This window comes from Tursiops truncatus, chromosome 3 (assembly GCF_011762595.2).
Source record: "Tursiops truncatus isolate mTurTru1 chromosome 3, mTurTru1.mat.Y, whole genome shotgun sequence".
NCBI classification, from domain to species: domain Eukaryota; kingdom Metazoa; phylum Chordata; class Mammalia; order Artiodactyla; family Delphinidae; genus Tursiops; species Tursiops truncatus.
In genome coordinates this window covers 163814757-163836001 of record NC_047036.1, presented here as the reverse complement: position 1 = coordinate 163836001, position 21245 = coordinate 163814757, and the positions used below count along the sequence as shown (strand labels likewise).

At 54.1% G+C, this 21245-nt stretch overlaps 1 protein-coding gene across 15 annotated transcripts in view; it reads left to right on the top strand.

The window, feature by feature from the left end:
- The window catches only part of SMARCA4 (SWI/SNF related BAF chromatin remodeling complex subunit ATPase 4), an 87181-nt gene that overhangs the window by 56157 nt on the left and 9779 nt on the right, over positions 1-21245 (top strand). For 6 of the 15 annotated variants that reach the window (XM_073801884.1, XM_073801886.1, XM_073801888.1 and 3 more), the window contains 9 exons: positions 384-430; positions 1518-1684; positions 4402-4565; positions 7365-7592; positions 7844-7942; positions 8200-8277; positions 9069-9287; positions 13624-13680; positions 14185-14438. In XM_073801884.1, the coding sequence (XP_073657985.1) occupies positions 384-430; positions 1518-1684; positions 4402-4565; positions 7365-7592; positions 7844-7942; positions 8200-8277; positions 9069-9287; positions 13624-13680; positions 14185-14438 (1313 nt within the window). Of the gene's footprint in view, positions 1-383; positions 431-1517; positions 1685-4401; positions 4566-7364; positions 7593-7843; positions 7943-8199; positions 8278-9068; positions 9288-13623; positions 13681-14184; positions 14439-15879; positions 19015-21245 lie in introns of those variants that run through there. The other 9 variants (XM_073801891.1, XM_033854286.2, XM_033854280.2 and 6 more) reach the window with 4 other exon arrangements.

The following is a 21245-nucleotide window of genomic DNA, read 5'->3' as shown; positions in this document are numbered from 1 at the left end:
GAGCATGGAGAGCAGCGTCCCTCTTCCTGACGGCTCTGGGCCCCAGTACCCTTGAGAGTCTGGATGCTTGCTTCTGAAAAGCACACATATGTCCATACATTCTGGCATAAAGTTCCGGGGTCATGCCAGAGGCCCCTGGGCTTCCATTTCAGCTCACCAGGTGTGGTCTCAGGCGCGCGCCGTCCTCGCGCGCTCCTTTCCGTGGTTAAGAATGTTAGGTCATGACGGAAGGGATATCAGTGGGATAGAAAAGCTGTGTTCAGCATCTGTGTGGCCTTGGGGCCGCCGTGGGCGATCGCTGAGCATGGGTGGGAGGGCTCGGAGGCATGGGGCCTAGCTGTCTTTTCCTGCCCCGCACTGACCCGCCTCTCATTCCATCGCAGGAGTCCTTTTCCGAGCACTTGGGATTTACCGGTGGCATCGTCCAAGGGTGAGAATCTTCCTAGCTTAACGGGGTGGGCAGACCATCTGTGTGCCAGTATTTCTCTCTTCGGTTGGCTTTATTTCTGTTGTTATACTTGTCTGATTTCAAAGGCAGTATATTCCTGGCAGAAAACTTTGAAAACATAGATGAACCCAAAGAAGAGAATAAAAATTCTCCACTTGGAGAGGTGACCACACCTGGCTTCCAGGCCCCACCTCTGGGCTCTGTGACCTGTGACAGCTTTCTTAACCACTCTGAGCCTAAACTCTGCCCACCAACAGAGGGATACTCTTTATACAGTGCGCCACGCACCTTGCTCTGGGGGTGTTTTCTCCAGCGTTGTTTATAAAGCGCAGCCCAGGCATCGTTCAGCCCTGGTGTTGGGACACAAATGCTGCCTCAAGATTTCACCGTTAAAACATTCTTAACCCTAAAGCCACCATTATTTCTCTGGGATAGTAAACTATTTCCTAGAGCAGAGGCACCGAATGAAAGGGCAAAAGGTTCTTTAGCTGTGTAGTTCTTTATACCAAATTGCATAATGGGGTCCCACAGACCTGGGTTTGAGCCCGGCCCTGGCAGGTCAGCAGCCGTGTCACACTGTCCCCCAGCCTCAGTTTCCACATCTATAAACCAGGAGCGAATGACAGAAGTTGCAGTGGCCCTTAGTCCTGTGTGTGGTGCGGTGTGGGCACTCTCCACTGGGAGCCTCTGCTCTTGGAAAGTTCTTAAACAGGAGGCCTGGCTTCCCGGGGCAGCCCCTGTCCATGCCCATTGTCCCAGGATCTTTACTAATAAATAGCACCTTCTTTCGCTCTTAGAAGTATCCAAGTTGGTCAGTAATTTCATGACCAAGTTTATTTTAGTTGGGTTGAAATGGCTTTGCTGAAACTTTGGTGGGGGGAGGGGGGCGGGGGCGGGCACGGGGGTAGTCTGCCAAGGAAGCACTTGTGTGCCCCCGAGCCTGGTGGCCAGCCTGCCTAGGCCGGCTCAGGTAGCCTGGGCATGGGAGCGCACGTCCTCCTTGACCTGCCTGCAGGGCGCTGTGGTTCATGTGGTGTGTGTGTCCTTCCCCACCCCCTCCACTCCGCAGGCTGGACCTGTACCGAGCCTCGGGGAAATTTGAGCTGCTCGATAGAATTCTTCCCAAACTCCGGGCCACCAACCATAAAGTGCTGCTGTTCTGTCAGATGACCTCCCTCATGACGATCATGGAAGACTATTTTGCGTATCGCGGCTTTAAATACCTCAGGCTCGATGGTGAGTACGATCGGGAGAGAGACGTTTGTTAAAGGGCGGCCTCGTTATCCGCTGCTGCCAAAGCTTCTCTAGGTCTAGCGGCAGGAGTGGGCATAGCGGCTCACTCAGTGACACAGGCTTGCGGGAATGGGAGGGAGGGCCCTGGGAGTATCATGGCTGGATCTCCTGAATGTGAGGCTCATGGTGTTTGCACCATAATGCTGCGTCCAGTCCAGTGGTTAAGGGTTGCTCTACGGTCCTGTTACGGTGGGAAGTGACAGAAACCCATATCCTGTGGGCATAAAGAAGGAAGTCTTGATAGACTCACATAACTGAACCTCAAGGGTTGCTTCAGGCACAGCTGGATCCAGGTGCCCAGATAGTGTTAAGAGGGGCTTTTCTGGAGCTCCTGGCTCTTTGTCCTCCATTTTGGCTTCATTCTTAGCCAACCCCTCCGGGCTTTCCTTCCACCTACCTGCTCAGTGTCCCGAACAGAGAAGCAACTTGTCTTTTCCCCCAGGGGTCTGGGGGTGAAATTTCATTAGGCTGCTGTGAGCAACATGCTCTTCTCTCCACCGCCTGGGTGGCTCTGGAGCTGGAATCGGGCCCGTTCATGCCGGAACTGTGAGCACTGAGAGAAGCAGGAAAGGGAGGGAGGAAGAGAGGGAGGAAAACCAATGCTGCAGGGGTGATAGCGGCAAGTTCCCTGGGAACAGCACTGACTGTGACCACATGCACTCATAAGAAGCCCTGTTTCTGCCTTGTTCCCAGCACGCAGGAGCTCCGGGGAGGAGGGGGCTGAGTGAGATGCTGACAGTGTGCAGGACCCGTGCTCTGACACGTGTCAACTGACCGGGAAGACCCTAGAGGGAGCCCCCCACCCTCTGTCAGATGGAGTGAATGGGGCTCTCGAGAAAAATGAACTTGGGGGCCTCCAGGGTAAACACAGTTAAGAAGCGTGGGATAAACCACACTTCTCAGAGCCTTTATCTAAGCTCGTTGCTATGTGCATCCACAGCCAACACCCCAAACCTTTTTGCCCCCATTGTGTCTTTCACGGTACATCTTGTGGAACTGTTGTTTTTTTCAGACGCGAGGTTGCTGGGCGGATCTGTCTGTCGGTCTCTGCCCTCCCCACTCCCACCCAGAACCTTTGCTGCATCCTGTCTTGCCTTCCTTCGGCCTGTTCTTGGAATTCTGTCCAGGGCGACCTTTACAAACACAGCTGTGGTCAGGTCCTCCCTCAAACCTCCCTCCTTCAGGTGCTTCCCATGGCTTGGAAGGCCTGCGTGGCCAGGCTCACCTCGCCCCTCCCTCTGTGTGCTGGCCTCCCCAGTGGCCTCTCTGTCCTTCAGGGGCTGAGCCTTCATGAGCGCTACTCCTTGTCTGTGTCACTGCCCCGCCCCCTAGAGGACAGGCCAAACGTGAAGAGTGTGTTCCCACCCACCCCAGCGCCCATCCATTTGCCCGCCCCCCCTTTTCTTTTCCTCCATGATGAGAGTCCTCTATCTAGGATGAGGACTTTTGTTTGCTTGGCTGTGGCTGCATCTCTGGGCACCTCATGTGGTCACTGCCACATGAGCGGAAGCTCTGGGAAAGAAAGGCAAAGGGGGGGAATTCCCTGGCAGTCCAGTGGTTAGGACTCCGCTCTTCCACTGCAGGGGGCCCAGGGTCAATCCATGGTCGGGGAACTAAGGTCCCGTGTGTCACACAGTGCAGCCAGAAGGAAAAAAAAGAACGGCAATGGTGGGGGCTCGGTGACACGTGGAGTGGAACCTTCTGCTCTCAGAATGCCAAGAGTGAGGGTGCAGGCCGGGCATCTGGGATCGGCCCCTCCACCTGGGCCTGCCTCAGCCCCTCCTTGGAACTGGGGCAGCCCAGGCACCAGTGGGCATCAGGCCTCCATGCTGTTCATTGTGACGTGTAGGAGAGTGGCTGGAAGCAACACCAGGAATGACACCTGATTTCCCCAGAGGCACCTCTGCTCCCCAGGCTGGCAGTAGCCCGAGGAGCTTAGATGCCCCTCTGAGCATCACGATGCTGAGGATCATGTCCTGGGCCATCACATTAGAGTCCCTGTGGCTCCACGAAGAGGGGAGCCATCCTGCCCAGAGGGAAACAAGTCTCCATTGTAAGCCCCCCGTGTGCTCGCCTGTAGATGATTCCCTTTGTGAATGGAGAAAACCCATCACAGTAGGATGGAGGCAGGCGCCAGCCCTCTGGCCAGTTGTTCGATACCATAGCAGCCCCGTCTGCCCGCCTGGAAACCCCACATGGGTTTGGGGGCACGGCGTTAACAGTGTTGCTGCAGTGTGTCCCACCACCGCCTGGACAGCTGGGCAGGGCAGGTGGTGGCGACTCATTGGGCAGCCCCATTGCCTGGGTGTCTGCTGGGTGCCGGGCACTGTGCTCCAGCGTCTGCCCACTTAGTTCCCACAGCAGCCCCGATTTACACGGAGGAGACACCGGAGGCCCGTTGGGGCTCGTTTTCTTCTCCTGGGGTGGGAGGACTGGCGGTCAGTAGTGTCACCGTAAATCTGAGTTGTTCGCCAGTCACCACTCATGGCCACGTGTTGAGCGAGTGTCCATGGCTTGGGTGGCCCGAGTTGGACGGCTGTGGACTCTATACCTGCTCCCTGATGTAGGTGTTCCTCTGTCTCCTTTGCACCACCGCCCGCCCCCCCTCCACCCGCCACGGTCACCTTGCTAATAACCCTGCTCTCCCTACCCGCCGGCAGGAACCACTAAAGCGGAGGACCGGGGCATGCTGCTGAAGACCTTCAACGAGCCCGGCTCCGAGTACTTCATCTTCCTGCTCAGCACCCGGGCTGGGGGGCTGGGTCTGAACCTTCAGTCAGCCGACACTGTTATCATATTCGACAGTGACTGGAACCCCCACCAGGTAACAGCTCTCAGGCCCCCTAGGGGGAGGGGCTCGAAGCCTCAGGGAGACCATGCCCACTAGCATGAGTGTCCGCTGGCCTCTTGACATTCTCCTGGAGTCCCGGAAGCCCCTGGAGAGAAGCCCAGAGAGCAGTTACTTTCCTCTGTTTCTCAAAACGAAACTAGTTTTTTGCTCTGATTATGAAAAAATTCATGTTCCGTTGTTATTTAAAAAAAAATAATCCTGGGAATTCCCTGGTGGTCGGGTGGTTAGGACTCTGCGCTCTCACTGCAGAGGGCCTGGGTTCAATCCCTGGTCAGGGAACTAAGATCCCACAAGCCATATGGCACAGCCAAAAAAACAAAAAGAATTCTGGTGTCACGTAAATGTGCAAAGAAAGTGGAAGATGCCCCAGTCCTATCAGCTGGCAGTAATGGTCACTGTTTTAGTCATGCAGGTCCTTCCTGGCCGTGTTCTGGCCCAGCTCTCATGCTGGCGCCTCTTAAAACCACACTGGGGCGTACTTTTTGTGCTCTGTGCACTGCTGCCCTTGTTTCTTATCCACATACCCTGCACAGGGCTCCGTGCCTGTAGATAACAGGAATGTGGTATTTTATAGATGCAGTAGTTTTTTGTTCGTTTGTTTGTTTATAAATTTATTTATTTATTTTTTGGCTGCATTGGGTCTTTGTTGCTGCGTGTGGGCTTTCTCTAGTTGCAGCGAGCAGGGGGCTACTCTTCCTTGCAGTGTGCAGGCTACTCGTTGTGGTGGCTTCTTTTTGTTTCAGAGCATGGGCTCTAGGCGCACGGGCTTCAGTAGTTGTGGCATGTGGGCTCAGTAGTTGTGGCTCGTGGGCTCTAGAGCACAGGCTCAGTAGTTGCGGCACACGGGCTTAGTTGCTCCGCGGCACCTCCGGGATCTTCCCGGACCAGGGCTTGAACCCGTGTCCCCTGCACTGGCAGGCAGATTCTTAACAGCTGAGCCTCCAGGAAAGCCCTGGTACAGTAGCTTTAAAGTAAGTATTTACCTCTTGCGTCTTACTATAAAAGTAGTAATTTTTTCAAATGCAAGTATCAATAAGTGAAAGTAACAAATTAAAGAGTCCAGTTTTCCCCTTCCCCACCAACCCCGCTCTTCTCTGAGCCAGCATCTACCCGTGTACACACATATATTTTGGCTTTGACATGAACACGGCATGTTCCAGCACGTGTCTCTTCCCGCCAGCAGCTGGTGTGTTCATGTCTCCATGGAAGCACATGGGGACTCTCCCCAGCCGCTTCCTCAGCAGCCAGCTATCTTGGCATATGGTGGCCCCAGGATTTTTTTTTTTTTTTTGCGGTATGCGGGCCTCTCACTGCTGTGGCCTCTCCCGTTGCGGAGCACGGGCTCCGGACGCGCAGGCTCAGCGGCCATGGCTCATGGGCCCAGCCACTCCACAGCACGTGGGATCTTCCTGGACCGGGGAACGAACCCGCGTCCCCTGCGTCGGCAGGCGGACTCTCAACCACTGCGCCACCAGGGAAGCCCGGCCCCAGGATTTTTGACTCAAATTCCAGTTGGCAGACGTCCGGGTTTTCTGTTCCCCTTGGGGAACCTTGTCCCTGTCTTGGAGCACCAGCCAGGCCAAGCCTGTGAGGTGGGATTGCTCAGTCCACAGGCCTGTCCCTTCACGTTCTGGTTGGTTCTGCCACAGTGGCCTCCAGCAGACTGCTCCAGCTTTCACTCCTGTTGACGGTGCGAGCGAGCCCTTCTCCACAGCCCAGTAGAGCTGGTTATCGGTGTGTAAACCACGGGCGCCTGACAGACGAGTGCCTGGGATGGTTGCTGCGCCAGCCTGGGATGTGGCTGCCGCCCGGACCTCGATGACTGGCCTGTTTCCTGAGAGGTGGTCCGAGTGTGCTTCCCCCACCCACAGGCTGTCGAGGGGAGAGACCCCCGTGGAGCCCTGTCCTCCTCCACATCCGGGGGGTATCAGAGGTCATGAAGCACATTGCAGAGCCAGGAATCACGCCGGCTGAGCTGCGGGGCAGGGTTGAGGGTACGAACCGTGGACACAAAGCACGCCTGTTCCCACCAGGTGTGGCCTCTGCTGCCCCCATGAGGTGCAGATCTGGAGGTCAGCCCCACACAGCTGCAGGCCCCAGACACAGGATCTCGTAGCCCCTCCTGGGTCTACGCTGGGCGTGATGATACAGCATTGGCGCCATACCTGCCACTTTATGGGCGCTTGCTCCACACCAGGCACTGGCCTGAGCACCCGATGCCCGTTGGCTCCTCTCACACACGATAGCCACGAGACGGGCTGGTGTCAGCAGAGTGGATCCTGAGGCTCCGAGAGGTGGGGCCTGGGCCTGGCTTGCATGGCAGGGCCTCCAATCAAACCAGGCATCAACGTGGTGCTGCCCAGCTTTGGCGTCATTCTGTGAACAGTGCCCTCGCTGTGATACAGCCACGCCAAGCCAGGCCCTGCCCGGGGCAGCCAAGGGGCCCTATGCAGCTGTGAGAGGAGCTGCTGGGGTATAACCCCCTGGGGTGGCCCTCTACAACCGCGGTTTCTTCCTGAGTATCCGTCAAATCCCAGTGAAGGTAGAAAGTGACGCTTCTGCAGGAATTTGGGGTCAAGTCATCCTGGCACGGGCTCCAGGTCTTGTTCCTGAGCTTCTGGCCTGTGCAGCTTCTGGCTGTGGCGGGCAGAACAGCCAGGCGGGCGCCCGAGAATTGCAAGACCCCTGCCTTTCCCAGTGGCATCCAGTGATCCACTGTCCCTTAACGATTTAAAGAGCTTGTTTGGGACTGACCGGCATCTCTCTCCCCAGGACCTGCAAGCGCAGGACCGTGCCCACCGCATCGGGCAGCAGAACGAGGTGCGTGTGCTCCGCCTCTGCACGGTCAACAGCGTGGAAGAGAAGATCCTGGCTGCGGCCAAGTACAAGCTCAACGTCGACCAGAAGGTGATCCAGGCCGGCATGTTCGACCAGAAGTCCTCCAGCCACGAGAGGCGCGCTTTCCTCCAGGCCATCCTCGAGCACGAGGAGCAGGACGAGGTGAGGGCAGCGCCAGCCCCGACCCCCTCCCCGGCGTGAGTGGTGGACGCATGAGCGGCTTTCATTTTTGTTTTTTTACCTTTTTTGCACTCTTATTTTTTTTGCATCCCTTTGGAGTAAAGGGAGTGTGGGCTGAAAGGAAAGAGGATGAGTACTTGCTTTTTCTTTGAAGTGGTTTTTTTTTTCTAAACTGCTGGTGAAAGATGCCGGATTGACAGCCCTGGAGACTGAAGTCCTCTATTTATCCACAGAGCAGACACTGCAGCACGGGCAGCGGCAGTGCCAGCTTCGCCCACACTGCCCCTCCGCCAGCGGGCGTCAACCCCGACTTGGAGGAGCCACCTCTAAAGGTGAGAGGGGTAGTTCAGTCTCCATGCCCATTCAATCCTCGGCTTCTCGGCTGAGATGGCCAGCAAGGGCCCTGATCCCACGGAGCGTGCGTGTGCGTGTGCGTGTGCGTCTCTCGCTGCCGTGTGGGTCCCCATCCACCGCAGCCGGACTGGGACCGCCAGCTCATTTCCCATGGACCGCCGCCGCTCGCCTCCGAGCCCGGCCGCCTCCCACCCCGGCCTCCCCGCACTCCAACTAAACGTGTGACATCTTGTAGGAAGAAGACGAGGTGCCTGACGACGAGACGGTGAACCAGATGATTGCCCGGCACGAGGAAGAGTTCGACCTGTTCATGGTGAGCGCCGCGGGCACTCGGGCCCTGCGCACCCTCAGGGGCTTGGTTCCCCGCCTGTGTGAACCATGTGCAGTGGAGCTCACACACACACACACACCGCCCCCTTCCCTGCTGACACCGAACAGAGCAAAAGGTCTCAGTGACGGTGGCATCCCCAGCGGGTAACGGGGCCGGGGGCAGCCCTCAGGGTGGCCCCTCCATGGCTCCTAACTGACCCATCTTCGTTCTGTGGCCTCCTAAGTGTGTCATAGGGATGGCAGGACACACGTACACGCCCAGCCCTGCTCCAGTTTATGGCCCTCCGTCTGGCCAATGCCTGTTGTCCTTGAGGCTCCCTTTCAGAGGGAGCCACACTGTCCAAGACTGAGGGACTGGCGAGGGCCTCGGTCTCAGATGCCCTGTTGCCCCTCGTGGGCACGGAATCGGGGGGAATTGGGGGCGCCCTCGGCCCCAGCAGGCCTATGCCTTCCACTGAGCCTGTATCGCCTCAGTGGGGCAGGGGAGCCGCTGCCCTGTTTCAGCCCCCATTCCAGCCCCCGTTCCACCACCATCCTGTCCTTTCCAGTTCTCTCTGCCCCTGAAGCAGAGCCCCAGCCAAGGTCTGACATGGCAGCCGAGCCAGCTCAGCCACCGCACGACCAAGTTGCTGTTTAACTACCGCTGCAGCGATGGTCCTGAGGCAGGGAAGCAGCCCCTGGTCAGGGTGCCCCCGCGTGTGCCCACTGGTCATCTCCTCTGTCCTCTCTGTGCTGACGCCTGTCCCTCTGTCCCTGCCGCCCCGCACCCCACAGCGCATGGACCTGGACCGCAGGCGTGAGGAGGCCCGCAACCCCAAGCGGAAGCCACGCCTGATGGAGGAGGATGAGCTCCCCTCGTGGATCATCAAGGACGACGCAGAGGTGGAGCGGCTGACATGCGAGGAGGAGGAGGAGAAGATGTTCGGCCGCGGCTCCCGCCATCGCAAGGAGGTGGACTACAGCGACTCGCTGACCGAGAAGCAGTGGCTCAAGGTACATGCCGGAGAGGGCCGCGGGCGGGGCTCGGGCAGCGCAGGGCTCGGCCGCCAGGATCGAGGCCTTCGTCCGAATCCTGGGCAGTACCCTTCGGCCGTTCTTGGTCGGTTTTCACTCACGACAGCGACCCTTCCCACGTGGGGTCAGGTTCACTCAGTTCCTCCTGATGGAACTCGGGAAGGCACCCCTGTGCGGTTCCCGAGCTGCTCAAAACCCACTTCTGGGTGGAGTTGGCCCTTCCAGCGTCAGGTTTAAGCAAAATATTGCCAGTCTTTGCATGGGGCTGACCGGAAGACCCAGGGATATATTGGGGATCGTCAAGTCACCCTGCAAAATGGTTGAGATTGGTGATGGGGTCAGGCAGCCCCGCCTTCGCGTGTGTCACCCCTGGGAGCTGTGGGGAGGGAAGAGGAGGAAGCCCCCGCCCGAGGCTCCCGGCACCAGCTGCTCACGGAGGTGATGTGAGCACCTGTTTTCAGCAGGTGGCTCCCGGCCCTCGCAGCTGCCGACAGCTGAGTCAGGGCTGCGGGCGGCTGCTGGTCCTCCTGATTCCGCCCCCCGCCCCCACCCGAGCGAGGGCGCTCTACATTTGCACAGGGGCCTGGCACTGTGGTTACAGTGACAAATCAGACCCCATTCCTGCTCCAGGGGTTCTGAGTGCAGAGGTGATGAGTAAGAGTCCAACCCTCGAGTTGTTGTCCCTGAGACAACACTTCCTGAAAGGCAGATGGCGGCTTTCGGTTACGCCCTGCTGAGCGCCACACCCTGGAATGAGCAGCTGTCTCCCCAGGCCTCTTATCACACACCCTGGGGTTCCCCTTAAGTAACTGCAGCCCCAGTGCTTTTTCAGCCATGTGGCCAGGTGGCCCTGGTCCCCTCCTGGGAGCTCAGAACACCCCAGACTTGCGAGCTCGCCCACTGAGCTGTGCACCAGAGGGAGCTGTTGAAACATGCCAGGAACCACCGAACCTCGGGTGGGCTGGGGGCGTGTGTGTGTCTCATTCCCTGCCGTCAGCCCAGGGCTCCAGGGCCCAGAAGAGAACCTTGGATGAAGGAACGTCGTACCAACCACAGTCCCGAACGGCTCGCGTGGGGCCTTTGCCAGCCCGGCATTACTGAGACAATGGGTGCCCTTTAAAAAGTAGCTGCCCACACGCTAATGATGATAGTCGGTGCGCATTTCTTTCTCCCTCCTCCCTTTCTTTGAGGAATAACTTTACCCGTGTAAGATGTACAGTTCAGTGATTTTTGGTATATTCACAGAGTTCTGAAACTATCACCACAAATGAAGCTTACTACATTCTCACCCCAAAGAAACTGTTTTCTCTTTAGCTATCTTCCCATCCCTTTATTCCCCCTAGCCTTTGACATCCGCTAAACAACTTTTCTGTTTCAATAATTTTGCCTAAACAGGAAATTTTCTATAAATGAAATCATGCATTATATGATCCTTTGATGTCTGGGTTTCTTCACTTAGCAAAATATTTTCAAGATGCATCCAGGTTCTAGCATATATCAGGACTTCATTCTTTTTGTGGTTGGATAATGTTCCATTATAAGAATATACAACACTTGTTTATCTAGTCATTAGTTGATGGACCGTGGAGTTGTTTCCACTTTTTAGCTATTGTGCATAATGCAGTGGTGAACATTTGTGTACAAGTTTTGTGAGGACATATGTTTTGATTTCTCTGGGGTGTGTATCTAGGAGTGGATCAAATGGTAATTCTCTGTTTAACCTTTTGAGGAACGAAAACTGTTTTCCAAAGTGGCTGCACTATTTTACATTCCCACCAGCAACACAGAAGGGTTCCAGTTTCTCCAGGTCCTCGCTGATAACTTTCTATTTGCCTTTTGATTCTAGCCATCCTAGTGGGTGTGCAGTGGTATCTTATTGTGGTTTTGAATTGCTTCCGGTGGGGTGGGAGGGTGGTGGTGGCGCTAATGGTGTTGGGCACCTTTTCACATACTATTTGGCCATTTGTAGATCTTCTTTAAAGTCTTTTATCAGATATATGATTTGCAAATATTTTCTCCTATTCCGTGGGGTGGTTTTTGTCTTTGCTTTTCACTTTTTTTTTACATATTTTTAAATTTTATTTATTTTATTTATTCATTGTTTTTTGGCTGCATCGGGTCTTCGTTGCTGCGCACAGGCTTTCTCTAGTTGCAGTGAGCGGGGACCACTCTTCCTTGCGGTGCGTGGGCTTCTCATTGCAGTGGCTTCTCTTGTTGCAGAGCACGGGCTCTAGGTGCGTGGGCTTCAGTAGTTGTGTCTCACGGGCTCAGTAGTCATGGCTCGCGGGCTTTAGAGCTCAGGCTTAGTAGTTGTGGCGCACGGGCTTAGTTGCTCCGTGGCATGTGGGATCTTCCCAAACCAGGGCTCGAACCTGTGTCCCCCGCATCGGCAGGTGGATTCTTAACCACTGCACCACCAGGGAAGCCCCTGTTTTTCACTTTCTTGATACTGTCCTTTGAAGCACAGAATTTTAAAATTTTGATGAAGTCAAATTTATTTGTTTGTCTCTTTTCGCCTGTGCCTTGGTAGCATGCCTGAGAATCCATTGCCAATTGATGGTCACAAAGATTTACCCCTGTGTTTCCTTTCAAGAGTTTTAGAGTCTCAGCTCTTACATGTAGATCCGTGATCCTTTTTTTTTCTTTTTTTCTTTTTTTTTAAAAATTATTTATTTATTTTTGGCTGCGTTGGGTCTTCATTGCTGCTCACGGGCTTTCTCTAGTTGGACTCTTACTCACGGTGCGCGGGCTTCTCATTGCGGTGGCTTCTCTGTTGCGGAGCATGGGCTCTAGGCACGCGGGCTTCGGTAGTTGTGGCACACAGGCTCAGTAGTTGTGGCTCCTGGGCTCTAGAGCGCAGGCTCAGTAATTGTGGTGCGCGGGCTTAGTTGCTCCGTGGCATGTGGGATCTTCCCGGGCCAGGGCTCAAACCCATGTCCCCTGCACTGGCAGGAGAATCTTAACCACTGCGCCACCAGGGAAGTCCACCGTTAATCGTTTTTGAGTTAATTTTTGCGTATGGCGTGAGGTCAGGGTCCAACTTCATTCTTTTGCATGTGGCTATCTGGTTGTCCCAGCACCATTGTTGAAAAGTCTATTCTTTCCCATTTGAGCACTTGCCATTTTTTTAATATATCATACTCAATAAAATTTACATTAATAAAAGAGATATTTACTCAAATCAGGCACTCCTCTGTCTTAGTGGTGGACATGTAATTCGCACCACTTCTCTGGCAGCCACTCTGATGCCATATGTACCCAAACCCTGTAGAATGTACTTGGCTCTTGCCCTTCTGGGCTGACCTGCATGTCTAGGGCACAGGACCAGAGACCCCAGTATTAGATTCCTGGGACTGCTGTAACAATTACCACAAACTTGGTGGCTTAACACAATAGGAATTTATTCTCTCACAGTTCTGGAGGCTAGGAGTCTGAAATCTATGTGTCAGCAGGACCATGTTCCCTCTGAAGGCTGCTTTCTTGCCTCTTCCAGCTTTCGGTGGCCCCAGTATTCCTTGGCTTGTGGCCACATCACTCCAGTCTCTGCCTCCGCCTTCACATGTATGTCCGCAGTGTCTCTCTTACGGCCTTTTCTGACTCCTTGGATTTGAGCCCATGCTAATGTAGTATGATCTCATCTCTATTCTTAACCTATTACATCTGCAAAAACCCTATTACCCCATAAGATGACATGGATGGTGGATGCCTCCTTCCACCACCCTGACCCTTCAGATCTTAAGTGCCCACCTCTGGGAAGCTCTCCCAAACCCTGACCAGGACACATCTGCTCCACCATTCTCAGAGCACTTCTTACCCTCCTTCTTGGCACTCGGCACACTTGTCACCATGTTTGTGGGCTGTGTATTACTGTCTCCCCTCCATGAGGGGCTGTGTTCAGTGCCTGGCCCTGTACCTGCACTCAGATGCAGCTGGTAACTGAGATGAATAACCAGTGCATCCGTTTGGGTCCAGGCCCCACTCCCGTTTCTGATTCCAAGCCCCCGTAGAAACCTGGCTTCCCATCACTTTGTGTTCACGGCTAAAACATGCAAGTTAGTTATTATCGTTGAGAATTAATACGTCGGAACTATTTTAAAGTTAACACTCACGTTCGTGTTCTTCAACCCAGCGGTTTCACTTTCAGGAATCTATCTAAAAGAAAGACAAATGTCAGTTATGACGGTACTTAGAATAGCCCACCCACCCATTCTTGCAAAACTGGAAAGAACCTAAATGCCCAACTACAGAGGAAGTTAAGTTAAGGCCCATTTTACAAGGAAATACTATTAAATAGGCATTAAAAATTATGTTGCAGAAAAACGAGAGGAAGTATATCCAGGACATAATAAGCAAAAAGATGAGTCGTGATGTGGTATGTGGCTCGATCCCGGTGCTGCCTCGATTGTGCACATGTGCGTGGGAAGGTGGGACATCCTACAGGTGGAGGGTGGGGACGGCTGCACAGCAGGAGCGTTCCCAGGGCCACTGAACTGCATACTTGACAGTGTTTGAAGCGGCTGACTTTATGTTATGTGTATCTTACCACAGTTTTTTAAAAACATGGAACATGGTCTAGAGCAGAAGTGTTGACGGGGTCACTCTAGGTGGAGGGTTTACAGGAGCCCACTCTTCAGGCTTCGCACAGTGAGGCTGTGACACTTAAATTTGTAACATACGCCATTTATCTGCGAAGAACTGGCTTGGGTGGGCTGGCATCAGGGAGACAGAGCTGGCCCTCACGGCCCCCGTGCCCTCGGAGCCCATCCAGAGCCCCAGCATGCGTCCCACCCCAGGCAGGCTCCCGGGTTTGCGCCGCGGCCTCTGCTTGTCGACCTCGGTGCTGGCTGTCCTATTTTTACCACTATTGACCCTGAAGGCCATCGAGGAGGGCACGCTGGAGGAGATCGAAGAGGAGGTCCGGCAGAAGAAATCATCACGGAAGCGGAAGAGGGACAGCGATGCCGGCCCCTCCACCCCGACCACCAGCACCCGCAGCCGCGACAAGGACGACGAGAGCAAGAAGCAGAAGAAGCGTGGCCGGCCGCCTGCCGAGAAGCTCTCCCCCAACCCGCCCAACCTCACCAAGAAGATGAAGAAGATCGTGGACGCTGTGATAAAGTACAAGGACAGGTAAGCGGGGGGCGGAGCGGGCGGGCGGGGGCCTCTGGGAGGGGCCGGCGAGCCCGCTGCCCGGGCAGTCACTCCACAAACTCAGGTCGAATCTCTGTCTCGGAGCCTTTGTCCTTGTGGGACGTGACATTAACGTCCTGGAAGAGGGCAGACAGGCAGCGTCAGCCATGGTGAGAGGGCAGGGGAGGCGACGTTCAAGAGGGGCCCTGTGGAGGGCAGATCTGGGGACAAGGGGTCCAGGAGGTGGCCGGCGGGTTCGAGGCGAGTGGCAGGGTGAGTGTGGGAGAAGGGGGTCTGTGCTGTGATGGAGGCCGATCACGTGGCTGGTGGACCGTGGTGAGGAGGCGCCTGTGGCTGGAGCAGAGAGCCAGTGGTTTTCCTTCTGTAGACAGTCCCCCACCCCGCCTGGCTATGGTCTCCCTGGGCCATTCACAGGTCAGCCGCTTGTGGAGAAGACATAGACCAGGCTCCCCCTAGGCACTGGGGCCCCTGCCCTCACAGACACGCCAACCACAGGACAATGCATGCTTTCTGCTTTGTAGATCCATTTGTGGATCATGAGTACTACGTAAGTAAGAAGAAGAAAATAATGGCTCTCCCGCGGCCCTCCTAGGAGACTTGTGCCCATCCTGCCAGCGCAGGGTGGGTCGTGTGGAGCTGCACAGGGCAGCCAGGGGCATCCTTCCGCCCCCCAGTGTCTTGTTCCACTTTCTGCTATATGCAGATCGATGAGGCTGTCCCCGTAACGGGAGGGTTTTACGACTTGAATTCATAGTAATGCTCTGCAGTCAGTCACAAGCAAAGTAGGGGAGAATTTAATCTGTCTGAGGGAATAGTGTCAAGGCATGAGCCCATGGTGTATCATTTGGAGAAACTGTTACCAAGCCTGTGATTTCAGGGGGTGGTGATGGTTATAGTACCCAAAAAAGGATACAAATTGCTCTTTAAAAAGAATCCTTTATTATTGGAAGAGAAACAAATGATGAAGTGGAAAAGAGGCATATTTAAGTTCAACTGCTAGGCCTAAAAATATTACATTTTGTGTCAGTGTTTTTTTGGGTTTTTTTAAGTGTATATTGGGGTTTTTTAATTAATTAATTTTATTTTTGGCTGCACACGGGCTTCAGTAGTTGTGGCTCGCAGGCTCTAGAGCACAGGCTCAGTAGTTGTGGCACATGGGCTTAGTCGCTTCACGGCATGTGGGATCTTCCCCGACCAGCGCTCAAACCCGTGTCCCCTGCATTGGCAGGCGGATTCTTAACCATTGCGCCACAAGGGAAGTTCCTTGTGTCAGTATTGAGAACAAAATATTGAACTCATTTGCAAACTTCACCTTTGAGGCCAATTCCACAAAGAAAAAAGTAGACCAACAATTATTTGTAATATGGAATGTGCAAAAATCCAATGAAAATAATAGACCCTGATGTTTTCTTCCTAATAGTATTCTTGCAAGGGAACCTTAACATTGTCAAAATGAAGACCCTTGAAGGTCAGTGGGGAAGGATGGACTTTCCAAAAAGTCATGCTGATCACTGGGATATCCATCCATACGGAGAAGATGAATATTGACCCCTCCTCACGCCATACACATATATTAATTTGAAATGGATTACAGACATAAACGTGATGTAAATCAACTATATTTCAATAAATCTTTTTTTAAAAACCCGTAAATGTGAAAGGTACAACATGGGAAAAAATTTTCATGTCCTTAAAGGAGGCATAGATTTCTTCAGTAGGACAGAAATGCCACTGGCCATAAAAGACTCACAAGTTAGACTTCACTCAAATTAAGAACATTTGTTCATCGAAGGACACCCTCATGAAGATGGTGAAAATTGCCACAGACTAGGAAAAGAAAATTCAATTTTAAAATGGGCAAAAGGCATGAACAGACACCTCCCAGAAGAAGATACCCCAGTGACCAATCAGCGTGTGAAAAGGTGCTCGGGATCACCACATCGACGTCATAACAAGAAGGAAGTGCACAATAAAATGAGCGTGAGGTGCCTCCTCACACACACCAGAAGTGTTAAAGTTCCTTTTAGTACCACCAAGGACGTGGAGCAGTAGCACCTCACACCCTGCTCATGGGAGCATGTGGCTCTGGGCAGTATCTTCTGAAGCTCGACATACAGATAACGCTTCTGACCCAGCCACTCCCGTCCTAGTCCTGAATGCATACATCCACCAGGAGACATGTACAGGTGCATCCATAGCAGCTTTGATCACGACTCCCCTAAAGGAAACAGCCCAGTGTCCACCCACAGGAGAACACATCCACAGTGACCTAGTCGAAGAACAGAATTCTAACAGCCACGAGAACAGACAAGCTACCACTCCCTGGGAGAATCTTACACTCTGTTGAGTGAGAGAAGCCAGACACAGAAAAGTACCTGTCGTATGCTTCCAGTTATAGGAAGTTAAGCTGACCGACGGTGATGAGCATGGATCAGTGGTTACCCCAAGTTGGAATTGACAGGGATGGGACGCCAGGGAGCCTCCTGGGACGTTGGGATCTTGGTCTGCACATGAAAACCTTCGCCAGGCTGTACACCTAAGATAAAGATGTGCGGACTTTCCTGTAGTAGGTTACACCTTGGTTTAAAAATAGTAGACACTTGAAATCGGCACCCTGCACTCAATAAGGCCTTGGATATTTTCAAACTAAAAGTATGTCAAGTGTCAGTCCACTTTCTTAGTCATCCTATGACTTAGAGAAAAGGCACTGTGCTTAGCTGAAGGTCACGTGACAGAAGAGAAGCTGGCTCCCCTGGCTGCTGCAAACAGCTGTTCTCCCAGGCCCATGCAAGATTGGGTGATAAATCGGGCAATGAATTAAAACTAGCTTTTAGGGTTCAGGGACATCTTGTCAAGACTGGCCTGTGTCAGGACACCAAGATCCTGGTAGGGATTCTGAGATCCAGCCTGATGAGAGCCCTGACACTGCAGTCACAGAGCTGAGCTCCCAGGTCTGTCAGGCCCACGTGGTGGTGCCTCCGGGGAGGGCTTGAAGCATGGCGTATGCTTAACCTCACGTCCTCCCGGAACAATGGCCCCACTGGACGGGGAGTTCGACGTTAGACTGGGGAGAACTGCAAAGGAGTTACAAGTGGGATGGAGAATATGACCATTCCAGGAAGCCTCCTACACGCTGGCTTTGAGAAACGTTTGGTTCTCAGTTGGAGCAGGGCCTTCCACTCGCTGGTTTGCTGGTGGCCACACAGGAAGAGATCAAACAAGGCACGTAAACTCAGGAAAATAGTCACATCATCCTGGTTGAAACGTTGCTTCATGGAAAATGCTTTCAGAGATGATGTTTGGGTAGTACAAACTTGACCTACTTAATGGACATTTTTGACATTCTTATCAAAACATAAGAATTTGAAACCATGGGGAAAACTACAATATGGTTCATGCAGCTGTAGGGTTAGGCACGGTCTGTAGACCACGCTGTCTTCTGACAACAACTGCAGAGTTCAGGGTCCCCAAGACCACCCTCAATCTCGATAATTTCCCTAGAAGGACTCTCAGCACTCTCTGAAAGCTGGTGTACTCACAGTTATGGTTTATTACAGCGAAAGGACACAGATTAAAACCAGCCGAGGGGAGAGGCGCAGGGAGCAGCGTCCTCCCCGTGGAATCACCGGGCCACAGTGACTTCCCTGGCAACATTACGAGAAGATGCGCACAGAGCATTGCCAGTCTGGGAAGCCTTGGTGTCTAGCCTTGAACTTGGTCAGTATACCCGGCCGACCTCCCACGTGGCTGCCCAGTCTCCAGTCCCTCTGTGGTTGAACCGATGCTGCTTGACCCGACGCCCCTGCCTGGAATCACACTTAGACTGTGCCAAAGGCCCCCAGCTAAACAAAGGTACCCCACCAGGCGGGACATTCAAGGACAGAGACATGGCCTCCCAGGAGCCAAGGGCAAAGGCCAGACCTTTCTTTGGGCCAGGTTAAATTCTTTATGACACAGCTGTCACGTACCTGGAAGGTTCTGAGGGACTGGCCACCACGCCAAGGAGAACAGGATTGGAACAAAACCAGAGGTAGCTTGACGTGCACTTTCTTGTCTCAGACTTCGGATTGCTCCTTTCCAGAAGAGAAAATGAAACTTTGGATTTAAAAATCCCATTTGCTTGCTAGAACCCTGTGATTAGCTAAACTCTGTACTTGAGTTAAATGTGGATCCTGAGGAGAGAACTTATTGTTACAGCTTGGTTCTTCCTGGACACCAAAGAATGATTACAGGACATCGCCAGCGTTTGGATTCGGAGTGGGGAGCCCGCCTTGCTGAGCAGGGGCCGTGGCGCCGCTCTTCCTGCCCCCAGTGACCGTGGTGGGAGTGGGGTTGCACCTTGAAGCAGTGACTCCAGAGAGAAGCGGCTCGGCCATGCCTCTGCTGCTGAGTCTGAGCAGGGCTGTCCCGCCCCCAATTTGCACCACTCCAAATGTTGCTACTGAGTGTTGATTTCAAGATCCCTACCCCCCCACCCCCCACCCCAGTGGTGTTAAAATACCAGTGCCGTCGTGTTTGATAGAACCTTTGCATGTACATCCTGATCTGCACGCAGGTAATGTCCTGATTTGGAAGCTTTTGCGTCTTTCATGTGTGTTCAGATTCAGGGCTGCCAGGCCCACCCCTCCCGAGGCCCCAGTGCACCCTGTGAGTGGCCCTCCCTCAAGTTGTGAGGTCTCCAGCCTTCGCAGCTGCGACCCTCTGCTGGGTGGCGGTGAAAATACATGTCCTTCCGTGGGGTCACGGTGGGAAAACGCTGGAAGAGTCTGCAGTTTAACGCAACTGAGGGCTGGCACAGGCAACCTTGGGGTCCAGCATGGCCTCCGGGAGGAGTGCCACATAAGCAGAGCCTGAGGAAAAGCAGGGGCCCACCAGGGAAGAGGAGGGGAAGGAGCATCACAGGCCAAGGAACTGCGCATGCAGGGGCCCGGAGGCCAATCCCACACGCAGGGCCTCGCAGGGTGCCTCCTCCTTGGTGGTTGGAAATCCCGAAACTGCACAGAGGAACCCTCGGGTTAACAGCCAGAAGTGAAACCAGAATTAAGGAATTAAGCTGGAAGTAGGGATTTTCACTTTAAAATATCTAAGCGCACCAGTAAGTTAGGCTGCAGGGTCAGGTTGGGATTTGTCGCGGAGCTGCGTGTGCTGCCGGTGGCTGTCTTCTCCCCTGGTCCTTCGGAGGGATTCAGCAGCTGGTGGCCGAGGCATTTAGGCACCGTCTCTAAGTGCCAGTCAGCAGGTGTGTGCTCCAGGGCGCATCCTGTGGCGCCTTTAGGATGGCTTCAGAGAAGTGCATCTTCTGGAAGGCGCCACCTCGGGGGACAGGCTCCAGAGGACCCCACAGAGCCCCTTCTGTGCCCCGCTGGCTGATGTGTAGAGCTTGACCGTTAACTGCTGCAGGGCAGAGTTGTCACTGCTGTAAAGACTGTGCGTTGGACAGTGGAGGCCCATCGGCACCAAGCTGCCTGAATTTGATCATCGAGCCTGGGTGGTGGAAGAGAACATCTTTGTTTTTAGGAGATACTCATAAGTTATTTCCAGATGGTTCAGAAAGTTGGTGTTGAGTACAGGCCGCCCAGGCTAAGCCTCCCAGGGCTGAGCCCCACTAGGTGGACCCTCTGGGTCCCCTTCTCCTGTCCTCTTACCAGGAGGCAGCAGCCCTGTAAGGACCATAGGGTTTGAGTGTCACAGAGACCTGGGATCAATGCCAGATCCACTGTGGGTGACGAAGGGCCCCACCACATCCACGGTGGCAGCTTCAGCCAGGCCTGGTGGCCACTGCCCAAACCCCATCAGCACTTGCCCTCTGCCCTTGCAGGAGCCCTGCATCACCTTGATTAGAATCAAAAAGCAGGTGGCTCTTCAGTTGCAAGGTTGTGCTTTGATTGGCAAGAAAAACCGGGGCAGTGTAACAGGCTCCAGGGCAGGTTGTCAGGCAGAAACATTCTCTAGGAGAGGGCACCTCGGTTGGCTGCAGGCCCTTCAGAACAGGCCTCTGGGGAGAAGGGAGAGGGTGGAGGGTGGGCGGGTCTGGGAGCCCTTTCCTGACAGGGCAGGGAGGCCTCAGGCTTCTCCTGCCTCGGCCTTTGGAAGGGTGCACTGGCCCTTCATCGGGAGCCCAAGCTTGGAATGGGCACTGCAGGGCAAGAGGCGGCCCTCCGCCTGTGGGGTCAGCGCTGTCTGCTCAGCCCCGAGTCCAGAGCCTGGCGTGAGAGGCGCCGAGGTGAGATGTCTTGAGAACAGTGCTGATCCCCATCATTAATCCCCGGGCCCGCCTGAGCGTGGGCACAGGCCAGGCTGCTAGCCAAGTGGGGCTCAAAGCCACGGGAGGCTTAGCCCAGGTGGCCTCGCTGAGCCGTGCTGAGGTTCTGAGCCTGCCACGGAATTTGCGGGAAGAAGCCCACCTGCCCAGTTAGTCAAGCCGATTCCATCCCCCTGCTTCACTCCCTGCTGCTAATCGCCATGGTGGAGACAGAGCACGCCAAAACAACAACAAAAAACGGGGTTCTAATTTTAAGGGTCTTAAAAGTAGAATTACATAAAAGCTTAAAACAGGACAGGTACAGATAGATACCTGGACTCCAGAAACAAGTAGATTTGGGTGAGCAGGTGGCAGCCTGCCCCTCCCGTCCCTCTGCCCACCTCGGAATCCCCTGTGAGACCCTGTGAAGTGCTCAGAGCATTTCAGCAGGCATGTGCTTCTTCTGTACTCAGGAAGCAATAGAGGAACATTCGTGAAAATATCAGAATAGGATAAACAGGTAAGGCAGGAGGTGTAAAATGGAA